This window comes from Sminthopsis crassicaudata, chromosome 1 (assembly GCF_048593235.1).
Source record: "Sminthopsis crassicaudata isolate SCR6 chromosome 1, ASM4859323v1, whole genome shotgun sequence".
In the NCBI taxonomy this organism is placed as follows: Eukaryota; Metazoa; Chordata; class Mammalia; order Dasyuromorphia; family Dasyuridae; genus Sminthopsis; species Sminthopsis crassicaudata.
In genome coordinates, this window is record NC_133617.1 from 42149727 (window position 1) to 42164308 (window position 14582).

At 39.2% G+C, this 14582-nt stretch overlaps 1 protein-coding gene across 2 annotated transcripts in view; it reads left to right on the forward strand.

Annotated features, from left to right (window-relative positions):
- Positions 1–14582, forward strand: part of ADGRD1 (adhesion G protein-coupled receptor D1) — a 435558-nt gene that overhangs the window by 340686 nt on the left and 80290 nt on the right. For both annotated transcript variants that reach the window (XM_074299712.1, XM_074299710.1), the window contains one exon: positions 6615–6681. In XM_074299712.1, the coding sequence (XP_074155813.1) occupies positions 6615–6681 (67 nt within the window). The remainder of the gene's footprint in view (positions 1–6614; positions 6682–14582) is intronic.

Genomic DNA, 14582 nt, shown 5'->3' on the forward strand with positions numbered 1-14582 from the left:
TTAATCAGTAAGTTAGCTCACTGAATCAGGATCCTGGGCTCCCTCAAACCAGACTAGTGCCCTCAGCCTTCATCCTCCCCCTAAGTCTGCTTGTAAGAAGACAGACACTCACACAGCTGAATCACACTGTAGAAATCTTGTTATGGGAAAAAGCTCAGCCAGCCTGACACAAAACTGATACCGGGCCTGGGACCTAAAAGGGCAGGAAACTACAAGAGAGCTTAGTTCAGGTTGCAGCAGCATCTTCACTTGGGCTGAGACTATCTCAGTTTGGGGAATGGACACTGGTTGTCTGATTATCTGGTTCCAGGATGACAAGAGCCGCCAAGCTTTGCAAGTCTCCCTGTTCTGGGCTGTGTGTGGGTTGGGGAATTTGGCTCCCAGGTCAAGCCTTGCTTCTCAGACACTCCAAGGATGATACATTCAGAGTGACTGCTATTCCCTCCCCTCTCCTCCTTCTCCATTTGTCCCTTGGTTGCTGGGTGACTGTTGAGCCAGGAGATTGGTGGCCAAATATTGCCGGATGCTTTGTTCCTCTCTTTTGCTGCTGTGGAGTCCTCATTTCTGAAGTGGGAAAGAATTGCTATGCAGTCAGTGAGCTGACTCATTCTCCATATTGAAAGTGCATCTCCATGGCTTTATTTCATTACGTAGATTTCCTTTTGGAGCCTAGAGCTAGGAATTTCACAGTTTTGCCTGTGTTGGAGAACTATTGGACATAATTGCCTTTCCTTCTTTTTTCTTCCTTTCCTTTCCCTTCCCTTCTCTTCGTTGTTTCCTTTCCCCACATCTGCAATATATAATACCATCCATAGGTGCTGTGGAAACTATAGAGGTAAATCAGGTCTCATTCTGCCCTTGAGGAATTTATAGTCTCTAGTCAAAAATATCAGATATATATATATATATATATATATATATATATATATATATATATATATATATATATATATATATATGTGTGTGTGTGTGTGTGTGTGTGTGTGTGTGTGTGTGTGTGTGTGGAGTTTGTTTGTAGAGTTAATCAGGAAACTGCTGATCAATTAATGCATCCTTCCAAACCCATTAATAAAATTATTGAAACTGAGGGACAGGTAAGTGAGAGAACAAGGTGTCATAAAGGAAGGAAAAAGGACTTTTGATACCCTTTTAGGAGGTAGGAAGAAACTCTTCTTGATGGAATTGGAGGTCATCTGAGTCCTTGGCTAAAAAGATCTATCATCCCCCAATAGTGAAACAAATTTAAATAGTGAAACAAATTTATCAAGAAAGTAGGCAGTAGAGGCAAATTGAAAGGGTTTGACTTGTCAGTCGTGGAGAACTCTTGAGAAGCCATCAATCTTTGTGGTCTTTCTTGGACCTCCAACAGTGAGCAGTAGGAATGGAGGGGAGAGGATTTCTTCTACCTCCCATAGGCATATTATAACAGAGCTATTTACTGATTAGGAGACATTATACTCAGCCAGCATGGAGATGGTCCAGAAACACATAGTAGTAATCAAGGCAGGAGATAAGTGGGCGCAATGTGACTTCTGACACCAGAAAAGAACCAACTCCAGCTTCAAAAGAGAGAGAAAGAGAGACAGACCTGGAAGTTGGGAGTAGAGTTGGTCTATCAGGCCAATGACGTTCCCAGAAAAGATTATTACATGGAAGGAAGTGGGAGTAAGGGAAGCAGTATTTAAGCAAACCTTGAAGTAGCATGTCAGTGGTCCTCAAACTTTTTAAATGGGGGCCAGTTCACTGTCCCTCAGACTGTTGGAGGGCTGGACTATAGTAAAAACAAAACTTCACACTCTGTTTCTGCCCCTCAGCCCATTTGATATGACCTGGTGGGCCGCATCTGGCTCTCAGGTGGTAGTTTGAGAACACCTGAAAATGTTAGCTATTGCAAACTGCAGAGATGGGTACTTATCTGTCTTAGAAGTAATAGCCTCTCTCAAGTTCCAATGAATTTGTAGGTCCAATCCCACTATCCAAGACTTGACAATTTAACAAATATAGCAAATTTCTATGAAATATACAATAAACTTTAAGTGTTCCCTTCTGGCTCACCCTAGTTAAAAGAATTATTTTACTGAAATGTCCAGAGACCATTTGGTCTGGAGACCAAATATCTAAAAGATATTAATAAAACAACATGTCTGAATCACAATAGGAAAATTTGGATTTGAGAGTGTTTTCCTGTTTTATTTTTTTGTCTACTCTTCAATATTCTATTGTAACAATTGGGAAAAATTGTGTTTAGGATTGTTGACTGTATGTGTTCACAGTGAGCCAATGACTGATTATATCATGTTCTATCTTGCCAACAAATTTTCTATTTGGTTTTCTTCTTTACAGTATAAAATCAACAGCTAGTCGAGCTAAACATTCTGGATATATATTCCTCAAGGATATGTGGGGAATAACCACCTATTTGGGGGAATGAGGATTTCAGGAAAATAAAGTCAAAGTGAAACATACATTTGTTCAGGTTTATTTCTATACAGCAGATTATATTTTCCTTCAACTTAAGCAAAAACAAAACAAAACAAAACAAGATCTGAAAGTTGCAGTGAGTGATGGAGCCAGAACCCTTATTTCTTTCCTTTCTGGTTACTACTTGTACAGTAAGGCTGGTGAACCACAGCATGGCCCAATTGCCAAAGAGAATCAGATTTAGAGGCACATAGAAGCCACATGGAAAACAAAATAAAAAGAGCATACCAATATCTCTCAAGGAGGGATCTTGACGTCATAGATTTAGGAATGGACTTTAGATATCATTGAATCTAATTTTATTTTATTGATGAGTAAACAATCCCAAAGGGGTTATGTCTTGGCTGGGGTTATATAACTAATAAAAGTCTGAGGAGGGATTGAATCCAGTTTTCCCAGACTCCAAATCCAGTACTATTAGGATTTTTGTAGTCTGTATTTATTTATGTTTAATTGTTGTCTCCCCATTACAGTGCAAACTTCTTGTGAATAGAGATTCTTCCATTCATTGTATTTCTATCCCCAGTACCTCCAGACTCGATAACTAATTGGATATGGAGATGAGAGAAAATAAAAAAAAATAGAGAGTGACAAGAATGTTGTGAATGTGTGTGGCTGGGAGATGATGGTGCCCTTGATAGTAAGTAACAGGAAAGTTAGGAAGAGGAAAAGGTTTTTTTTTTTTTTTTGGGGGGGGAAGATAATGAGTTCAGCTTGGGATATGTTATATTTGAGGTATCATAGGGCATCCAGCTTGAGATATCTGATAGACAGTTGGAAATGCAAAATTGGATATTAAGAGAGAAATTAAGGCTGAATAAATAGATGTGAAAATAATTTGCATAGTGACGATAATTGAATTCCATGGGAACTGAAAAGATCACCAAGTAAAATTTCTAGAGCTTTAGGGTATTGCTATTCTCAGTGGGTATGACTTGGATGAAGCTCAAGGAAAGGAGAATGAGAAAGATTGGTTAGACAGGTTGGAAGAGAACCTGTGGGCAAGAGCATCATGAAAACTTATAGAAGAAAGGGCAAGAGGTGAGCTATAATATTTAAGATTATCGAGAAGTCAGAAAGGATGAGATGAGAAAAAACACATTCACATACATATATGGATTTAAATCCATAAATTTATCTATAAATTCATAAATATTTAAGTGAATTTAAATCCATAAATTTAAGGATTTAAGTGACTTGGTCAGAGTCACATAGTCAAATGTAAGAGGCAGGACTTCTTGATTCTAAGGCTGGTTTTCTAGTTGGCACATTGCATTACTTCTCCAGATTTCACACTTATCCCCCATCAAATTCCATCTTATCATATTCTGTCAACTGTTCTAGTCAGTCAAGATCTTTCCTGACAGCATGTGTCTGTCAACCCTCCCTGCTCTCCTTTGCTCTCCAATCTATACTCTACCCTATTACCAATGGTCTATTGACTCTATTGTCTTACATAAGCACTTATATGTCCAGTGGGTACCATATGCTAGGTAGGACATTGAGATAAATAAGAAATCATCTGCATTCAAAAAGAACTTATTATCTAGCAAGGGGAATGCACTCCCAGGGATATGGTGGGGTCTGATCTGACCACATCTGCAATTTTGTGTTCAGTCCCAAGCACCACAGTTTAGAAAAAACAGAAATGAGTTTGACAAAATCTAGGGTACAGTCATCAGCATAGATGGTGCCATGCCATTTTGGGATGATTTGAAGCAACTGGGACAGTTTAGCCAAGAATAAAGAAAAATGATGGGACAGTTAGTGCCACTGGATCCTAAAGCCCTGTTTGCCTCAGTTTTCTCATCTGTAAAATGAGAAGGAAATGGCAAACCACATCAGCGATTTTGTCAAGAAAAATCCAAATGAAGTCACAGAGTTGGACATTTCTGGAGTGACTGAACAATAAACCATAAGAACAAGGAAGGTTGAGGGTCAAAACTGAAAGGATTTCCATGTGCCAGAGAAATTAGATTTGTTCTATTTGGCCCCAGGGTCACAGAACCAGGAGCAATGGGTACATGAAAGTTTCAAAATGGAAACTTCGACCTGTTATGGGGAAAAAGGCTGTTATTCCAGGCCAAGTACTCTTTGCAAGGCTACAATGCTTCTCAGGCTTTCCCGGCCTTTCTGCCAACAAAAGTAAACATACACATTCATAAGACCACAAACTTGAGCTGAGAAACATATATGCATTTATACAGATCAACTAACAACAACAGCAAAAACACCCAAATTGCAGCAATTTCTAACCAGTGCCTTGTAGCTAATAACTGTCGTCTTAGGCACTCAACCAACTGATAAAATCCATTACCAGCCCTCAGCCCAGCTGAATTTCTCTCTGGGGTTGCATCACCCACCCCCCCACTCCTCCCCACATAATTACTCAAAAGCAGCAGCAGCTTGAAGGAAGGAGATTTTACAAGTCAAGAATTCCCATAAGCCTAGTCTACTCTGGTATAGAAACTGGATTTCCGGTCAGAGAAATGATGACATATTTATTATATAGGAGGTTATTTGTGATTACAAAGCATTCTCCTCACAATAGACCTGGGAGGGGGGTGAGGATTCCTTCTGTTATCCTGCTATTTAAAGGTAGGAAGTGACTGGCAAACAGATCTAACCACATTGCTCTCATACTCAAAGATCTTCAATGACTTCCTATTAAATATTAATTTCTCAGGCTTCCATTTAAAGCCTTCTATCTGGCTCCCATTCCCCTTTCTGTATATCTCATATTAATTCCCTCCATGCTTTCTCCTAGCCAAATGAACTGGAGAATGAGTGCTCTGTCCCCTGCACCACTTAGCTGTTCTAATAGCTTCTTAGGAAAGTTCTGTTCAAAGTGACTCCAGCTGGACATGGTGCTACACACTTGTACTCCCTACTATCAAGCAATCTGAAGCTAAGAGAGCACTTTAACTCAGGAATTCTGAGCTGAAAGAGGGTTAAGCTGATAGGATAACTGCAGTGTCTAGCATCAGAATGATGAGCAGGCTGCATAAGGAGGGGCAAAAGGTTGTCCAGGTTAGGAATGACACCAGTCAAAGCTTCATTGTTGGTCAGTAGTGGGATCAGGTCTATGAATGACCATTGCACTTTCAGTCTGGGCAAAATAGGGAGCCTTAGTATAAGAAAGAAGGAAGGAAGGGAGGGAGAGAAAGGGGAAGGAAGGAAGGAAAGAAGGAAGGAAAGAAGGAAGGAAGGAAGAAACGGAGGGAGAGAGGGAAGAAGAAAGAGGAGGAAGGAAAGAAGAAAAAATGAAGAAAAAAGAAGGAAAGAATGAAACAGAAAAAAGAAAGGAAAGCAAAAAAAAAGGAAAGGAAGAAGGGAAGGGAAGGGAAAGAGAAAGGTAAGGAGGAAAGGAAAAAGGAAGGGAAAGGAAAAAAAGAAGTAACCCAATTTAGCTGAATTTGAGGGAGGACCAGGACGCCACTAATTCTATGACCATGGGTATTAATCTTGCAAAGCTCAAAGCATGGCTGCCAAAAGCAACCTTTGTTTTCATTTTCCTTTCCCCTATAACTCCTTCCTCCCTCTCATTGACTAGGGTCTCCCCTAGCTATAATCACAGACTTCTTCCTCACCCCACTGCCTAGAAGGCTTCCCTTTGTTAGCTCTGTCTCTTGGAAATCCCTGTTTTTCTTTAAGGCTCAGTTCCAGTGATATCTCCCATGGGAGATCTTTCAAGTGATCCCCCTACTAAAAAGCCATGGTATCCAAGGGTACCATTCTCCTGCTTTACATGTGTATTATTTTTGCTTATGTATATGTCAAGTTATTTATTTATTTCTACTTGTGTATGTGCCAATTCTCCTGTTAGAATGCAAATTCCTTAAGGGTAGAAATTATTTTATTTTTAATATATCTTATCTTATTTTATTGTATCATTTTTGCCTTTCTTTGCATTCCCAGTGCTTAGCACAGTGTCCAGATCAAGAATGTGTCTTATTCTCCTCAAAACAGACTGTAAATACCTGGAAGTCAGGGATTTTGTTGTTTCCTTTATGTATGGCACAGTGTTGGGGTCTGGTAGCATACAATCATTAGATATTTTCTGAATGAATGATTGAGTAAATTAAAATTGAAAAACAAAAACACATACTTTCTTCTGATTTGATTTTTTACAGGGTCTCCACTTGTGATCTGCATCATTTCTGTATCCTCCAGTATGGACAGTTATGGAGAAAATCGAAAGTAAGGAATAATGACTGTTGCTGCTTTGTTCATAATTTAGTGATTTGTTAGCTTTATGTAATGCTTTCCTGGGGATCTGCTCTGAGAGTTGCTTAAGTATTTTTTGGAAGGTGATGTCTCCTCTTGAATGATCTTTTGACAGTTTTTTTGCAGGCTCAACGCTGTATGCAACGTGCCACTTAGCTGTTCCTAGTCTAAAACCTCCATTAAAAACAAAACAAAACAAAACAAACCCCCCCCCCTGATATTGATGCCTTTTGCTTTTTATATCTCTGTCATTTCCAGATATAGTCCTATATTCACAACCCTCAGAATAGAATCCTCTCTTCTAACAAAGAAAAACAAGTAGGAATAATCTGTAGAAATTATGTTTGACTATATTCAACATTTTGTTTCCAGAAATCCTTACCCTCTCTGCCTATAAGAGGGAGATATGTTTTATTATCCATTTTTTGGAACTAAGACAAGTCTATGAATAAATGAATGAATGAAAGAAAAAGCATTTATTAAGCACTTAGTGAGGATACAAATAGAAAAAAAATGACACAGTTCCTACTATCAGCTTGCTTACATTCTAATTAGATACACATAAAAAATGCAATTGCAAGGCAAATGGAAAGGTCCAGAGATCCTAAGGATGGATGGCAATGGATGAAGTTCTGAAGGTCATTGCAATTATAGAATTCAACTTCTTTTTAATGCTTTATCGTTGACATGATTGCAATCATGATGTGTATTGTTCTGGTTCTACTCACTTCAGTCTATAGCAATTCATGCTTTCTCTAATTTTTCATCTCTTCTACACATTAGTGTTCCATCACACTGAAGCCTTCTTCCCCTATTTTTCCCCTCATCCTCATCTATCACACAAAACAAGTGCTACTATGAATATTTTGACACATATCGGTTATTTCTTTCTATCTATCTTTGACCTTCTTGGAATGTGTATGCCAGTTGGTAGAATCCAATCCCCTCATTTTAGGAAAAAGGAGATTGGGAAGGAATGACTTGCCATGAATGGAAATGAAATCCCATGGGGGAGAGTCTGAATGGTGTGGTAGAGCTTAGATATAAATCTCAACATGAAATCTAGTGTTAGAAGCAGGATTTTAATCCATCTTCCGGATCTCAAACTACCTCTAAAGAAAATTAGGATTTTTTTCTCCTAATTTATAATTTCATTAGATTTCCCTTCACTGATACAAGACCATGACTTACTTAGTAATTTATGGTGTAAGAAACAGCCTGTCATGGGGACTAGAGAGCTACTCTTCTCAAATCCTACCCCAATCTCTACTGGCCATGTGACAATCCGTGTCCCAGGCAATCCTCCAAACTTTGTAAATACCAAGTACAAAATAAATACTGTTGTATGTTGTAGAATGACATTGTACCAAGTTGAGGTACCATTAGATATTTTAGCATCACAATATTAGCCACAGAAATCACAGAGTGATTTCTAACAGGATTATAGCAAGAGTATCTCATGTCCAACTCTAACCTCACAGCTGTGTCCCTCCCTTCCTGAGATGTCCTGACTTTGTGCTGCATTACTAATTACTACATTAACATTTAGTTACAGGAATGAGATCAAAGAAGACTGGTGTATATACTCAATTTTGAGTTTATAGTTAATCAATATTAGCATCTATTTGACAAATAATGCCTCTGAGGGGACAGTGGCTCCTAGGGGGAACATTCTAGCTTTTTGATCTTTCCAGACAAGATGTAAGTGAAGAGGAAAGTTGAAACTGCCATGGAATTATCAGATTTTCTTTAATTAAAAAAATTTTGTTTGAAAAATAGGGCAGCTGGGTGATGCAATAGATAGAGCCATGGGCTAGGAGTGTAGGAGACTCATCTTCCTGAGTTCAAATCTGAAATTAGACACTTAGTAGCTATGTGATCTTGGGAAAGTTGATTAACTCTGTGTGCCTCAGTTTCCTCATCTGTAAAATGAGCCGAAGAAGGAAATGGCAAACTACTCCAGCATCTTTGCCAAGAAAATTCTAATTGGGGCCATAAAGATTTGGACATGACTAAACAATAGTAACAGTGGAAAAGCCTATGGATAGAGCACTTTTTTGGCTTGGAGTCAGGAATTCATATCTGGCCTGAGATACTTACTAGCTGTGTGATCCCGAGCAAGTCACTTAACCCAATTTCTCTCAATTTCCTTATCTGTAAAATAAACTGGAGAATGAAATGATAAATCACTCCAGTATCTTTGCCAAGAAAACCCCAAATGGGGTCATGGAATCTCTGAAATGACTCAACAGCAACAATTATTACTGTAATCTCTCTGTGTGTCTGTGTAGGTGTGAGTCATATGGATACCAATTCAGCATCCTGGAAATATAAATCTTTAGGGGAAAAAACCCAATATTCTGTATTACCCCAAACCCCTTAGGACTTGCTTCCTAAGTCCCCTCTATAGATTTGGTAGTTCATCACCAGCCCCTCACATACTCCCAACTGAGAGCACAAAGGATCACCTAGAGTAGGGCTTATTCCGTATTTGCTAAATGAGTGAATAGAGGTAGGTATGGTGTCCAGTGGGAATGATCTGACTGATCTCTGCCCTCTCACTGCTGGACTAATAAATCTAGGACCTTTAGTGTCCTTTCTACTATAGTTTGAAAGGAGTGGGGAACAGAGAATGGTGAGCAGAGGACTGTCCCTGTGATGAGGAGTAAACTGAGGTTCTAAACCGAGATGGGTCCGTTCCTTTTCTCCTTCCCAAAGTAACCAAGAGCTGGGTCAGTAGCAAATGAATTTGCTACTTGATGCTGTATGGAAACAAAGTCTTTATTGATAGTAAAGGGATAGACAGACATTTGGCCTTCAGGAAGACCAGACTGCCTGCAAGGGGACGTCAGTTGATGGGCATTGGCTGGTATACACCAAATGCAAAGATTTCATTTTTTACCCTTCCTTATATACATAACTAGAGTCATTAAAACAATGTTTGCACAGTCGTTTAGATGCAGTGATGTAATGAGGTTTCCGAGAGTGTTGTAAATAAGACAGGAATTTTCTTATTATTGTAAATAAGACAAAAATTCTCTGTTGTTATCTCCTTCTGTCTCTCCCCAAAAAGGAATTTCAGATCATTAGAATGGGGGCTGAAAGCCAAGCCAGCTGGGGGCTGGGTACAGCCCAAACTGGCTCAGATACAGATCTTGTAAATCAAAAGTACAAGGAATCTTAAAGGGGGCTACGCCTGCATCCCCTATACTCACAAACTTACAGTGCCAGATTGGGTTCAAATTCTAGTTAGGTAACTTGTTCTTTTTGAGACCACAACCAAGTGGTTTTTTACCTCTCTGGCCTCAGTTTCTCCTCTGATGAAAGGAGGGAGTCACATTAGCCAATTCCTGAGGTTGCTTCCATCTCTAAATCTATCATTCTGGTGTCTCCAAAGAGCCCTGGTTCCTCTCTAAATCCAGGATTGCTTCCTCTCACCCATTTCCTTCTTCTTCTCCCCCACCCCTGCCCTTAAAATAAAACCAAAAGAATTAGATGAAGTGCTCTTTAGAAAGTCACTCCTCTTCAGCTTGAGTTGGGGCTGATAGCATGAAAGGGAAAACATCACTGAAATTGTTTAAGAGAAAGCTTTAAACATTTTTATAGCTCCAGGAGACAATGTTTTTTCAGCTGAATTGCTAAACTGGGAGAAATCTAGCCTCCCCTACTTGAGAAGCCCAATTTGCTGCAGATTAAGGCTTTAAAGAAAGCATTGTCTGCACGCCTTTAGGAATGAGGCTGATTAAACAGGTCCATTGTTCTATCACTGCCTTGCCTTTCAATACTCCACATTTTTAGAATTGGAGCCCTCTAATTAAAAGGAGAGTTTTCCTTCTGAGATAACACAGCTCTGACACTTCCCTTAGGGAACCATTCCAGTCCTTAGCTGAGCTTCCTTCACTGGGGATGCTACCTTCTCTGTTCCTTACCCCTAGGCAATGGAGCCTTTTCCAGTGTCCTTGTTCAGGATCCTAGACCTTGGACCAAAATTTTAGAGAAAGAGGGAATTTAGAGACATTGACTACAAAAGACCAGAGTCCTCTGGATAAGTGATAGGGTAATTTATTTATCCAGGGTCACTATGATAGTGATCAGGATCATTCTATGACTTCAGACCTAGCACTCTGACATACTCTGATCACACTGCGATACCCTGCATCTCCTAATTTATACAGGGATCTCTTCTCCCTAAGCTGAGGTATCTTAAAAACTAGCTATTATTTAGTGGTTTTTACACTCATGTCTAACTCTGGGTGACTCCCTCTGGGTATTTTCTAGAGTTCTTTGCAATTTCCTTCTCCAGCACATTTTACAGATCAGGAAACCGAGGCAAACAGGGTGAAATTTGTGTCTGAAGTTAGATTTGAAATCAGGTTTTCCTGACTCCAAGCCTTCACTCTATGCATTATACTATTTAGCTGCCCTAAAGACCACCTAAGCCTCTTCTATTTTGTAGATAAGGAAACTGAGGCAAAAGGGAAATTAGAGGATTTGTAGGTCATATATCCACTTATCTACTATGTATATATGTATGTATCTATATCTGGAGAGGGGTTTAAGGCCTAGTCTATATCTATATATTTGGGGAAGGGTTTAAAGCCTAATATATATCTGGGGAGGTGTTTAATCTTGTCTCCTTACTGGCAGCTCTGTCAACCCTTTTAGACACTTTAGCTATGAAATCCAACAAACGGGGAAGGTTTAGGAAGTGCCTTCAGTGATTGGAACATGAAGAGAATTCTGTTCATCTGAATTCAGCCTACAGATACTGGCGTAAGTGCTAGGGGAGGGGCAGTGGTGGGAAACTTTCTTACTGAACTCATCATTTCAGAGACAGCCTGAATTAGAATTGGAATTTTCAAAGCGTGATCCACAGATGCTATGTGCGTTCCTTCTAAATGGGTTCCGGCCTGTCATTCTGAGGCTTCTGGGCTTCTTCCCCTAAGTCTTCGTGCTCTGGTTGAACAAATGTTGGAGGAAACCTTTTACTCATTCTGTTCACCAGCTTCAGAGGGAGAGCTGTTCTTCAAAAAAGCCTCAGAATCTAAGGAAGCTGAGAGGGATGGAGGGATGGGAAAAAGAGGCTTTGTCACATTAAGGCAGATGTTGCTGTCATTCACTTGTTTTCCAGTCTAGCATCTGATTCTTCTTGACCCTAGTTGAGTTTTTCTTGGCAGATACTCTGGAGTGTTTTGTCATTTCCTTTTCCAGATCCTTTTCCAGATGAGGAAACTGAGGCAAACAGGGTCAAGGGATGTGCTTAAGGTCAATAGGGTTAAGGAACTTGCTAAGGGTCACACAGCTAGAGAGTGTCTAAGGCTGAATTTGAACTCAGATCTCCCTAACTTCAGGCCTAGCACTCTATCTATTGACCACTAGCTCCCCATTAGTGCATTTGATTTACATTTACTCCTCCCATCATTAAGAAACTGCATGTGAAGCAAAATATATCCAATAAAAGTCATGTTGTGAAAGAAAACATAGATTTCCCAAATAATGAAAGTAAAAACCATCAACAAAAATAAAGTTTAAAAAAAGAAAGCGATGGAGAAAGAAAGAGAGATTGCTTCAAATCTGTAGTCAGACAGTTCCTTCTCTCAGTATACATTGCCCATTAGTGCAGATACTACTCCTGGTAAGGGAGGTATCAGGAAAACTCCGTCCTTTGCTTAGTTTGTTCCTATAATGCACTGAACTACATTGTGATGAAGTGCCTCTAGTAATGCCTCTGGAGGCAGGAAGACCAGGTTAGAATCTTGCTTTTCTGTAAGCATACCATTCCATTTTCCCATCTCCAGGTCTTTGTCCAGACTGTCCCAGATGCCTAAAATGCTTCCACTCCCTTTTTACTCCCTCCTCTTAAAATCCCCAGTTTCTCTCAAAGTACAGTTCAAATTCTCCTTCCTTATATGAACTTTCCTAATGCAACAATGAGCATATAACAATACCTATATTACAATAACAAAAATACTAATAATAGCTAGCATGTATATAGTGCTTTAAGTTTTGAGCTGAGGATGACAGTATATAGATTGATAAGTGAGAAGGGGAGAGGTATATTGGGATTTATTGATTATAGAACAGGCTCCTCCAGGTGGGTCTAGGGCACTGCAAAGTCCTTTGAGTTTTAAGCAGTGGCTCCTAGTTCTCTGGTGAGTAATTTTGTTATTTAATTACCTCGGTTTACGGCTAAGCATAGTAGGATCTCTAATCCCAGTTTGTACCTTAGCTTTAGTATCTTTAGTAGGGGGTAAAGTCACATTAGTTGCGTATTGCAAATCTCACTAACAGATGTTATTAATTATAATAATAATAATTATATTTGTATAATTATATATACATATAAGTATATATAATAATTATAATTATATTTTTTAATCTTTACAATACCCTTATTAAATAGGTGCTGTTTTATTTCCATTTATAGAGAAGGTAAATGAGACTGAGAAGAATGTCTGCTGACTTGTCCTATCTAACTTGCCCAGATTAGCTCATAGCTAATTAGATTCCTGAGACAGGACTCAAATTCAGATCTTCCTGATTCCCAGTCCAGTGTCCCATCTCTTATAACACACATATGGTATTATCTCCTCTTGAAATTACCTTAAATAAATGCACGATTGAATGGAAAAATGATTTATGAAGGCTTTGTGCCAATTTGTATCCTATGAAAGAATATAACTTTTTTGAAATCAAAAACAATTTCATCTTTGATTTTATCTTCCCAGTGAATAGGACATGATTTGGTACACAATCAGAGCCTGATAAATGCTTATTGATTGACTGGGAATGGTGACAAGTTCCTGGAATCCTTGCAGTGGGGAAAGGCAGAGGTTGATGGGTGACTTGAAATCCAGAGTTTTTGCTGTCCACAGTAAGGCTGGCACTTGGCACTAAAGCTGTTTTCCTGAAAGCTAGAGTCATCTGCCTTAGCAGAGTAGATCAAGCCTCTTGTACCACTAAGTTGGGCCAATACTAGCCACTGTTACTTGTAGCCTGGGGAAGATAAGGAGACTCAAATCTCAAAGAAAAAAGTTTGATTAACTGTGTGACCCTGAGTAAATCATATAACTCATCAGAGCCTCAATTTTCTTGGTTGTAAAATAGAGATAATACATTGAGTTGCTCTGAGGCTCAAATGAGATAATGTCTGTAATGTGCTTTGTAATCCTTATAGCTCTATATAAATGTAATCTATTTTTATTGCACCAGCAGGCCAGAGGCACCCAAGGATCACAGGGGTGGGGAAAAAACCATGTAAACACTTCGAGTTTTCAGGGGGCCGTGATATCCTGAAGAAGTCTAGACTTTTATGTTTCAGGAGGGCTTCAAAAGCAGCTGGCACGATAATGGACCCATGGTCCTTCCCACCATGCTCTTGGTCACACATCTTCTAAATAATGCTAACAGCATCTTGACTGTGAGAGACTCCAGAGCTAACTGGCCTGTGTGACCACCTGCCCACCTTCCCTGAAAACTCATTAAGAAACCACAAAACAAGTCCTGCAGTGAAGGAACATAAATTTCCTTCCTTAATTGGACTTCCTTTGGTGCTATTTGCTTGAAATTCAGTTTTTGCCAAGCAAATCACCCCCTTGTAAGATGAAGGCTTCATAAAATTCAGACAAGCTCCAGGTCCCTCTCAGCTTATTTTTTCTCTTAGGCTTCTGATCATACTGCTAGATAACTTTAGATATTACGATTCAAACCCAAGATCCTTGAATTTTTTGGGTTTTCTCCAATGAGCGGAATCCATAATTGATAATAGGGTACATTTTATACAGTATTTTAAAGTTGGCAAAGCATTTTTCATACATTATCTCATTTGATTCCCACATTAAATGCTATTATTATTCCCATTTTACACATGAAGA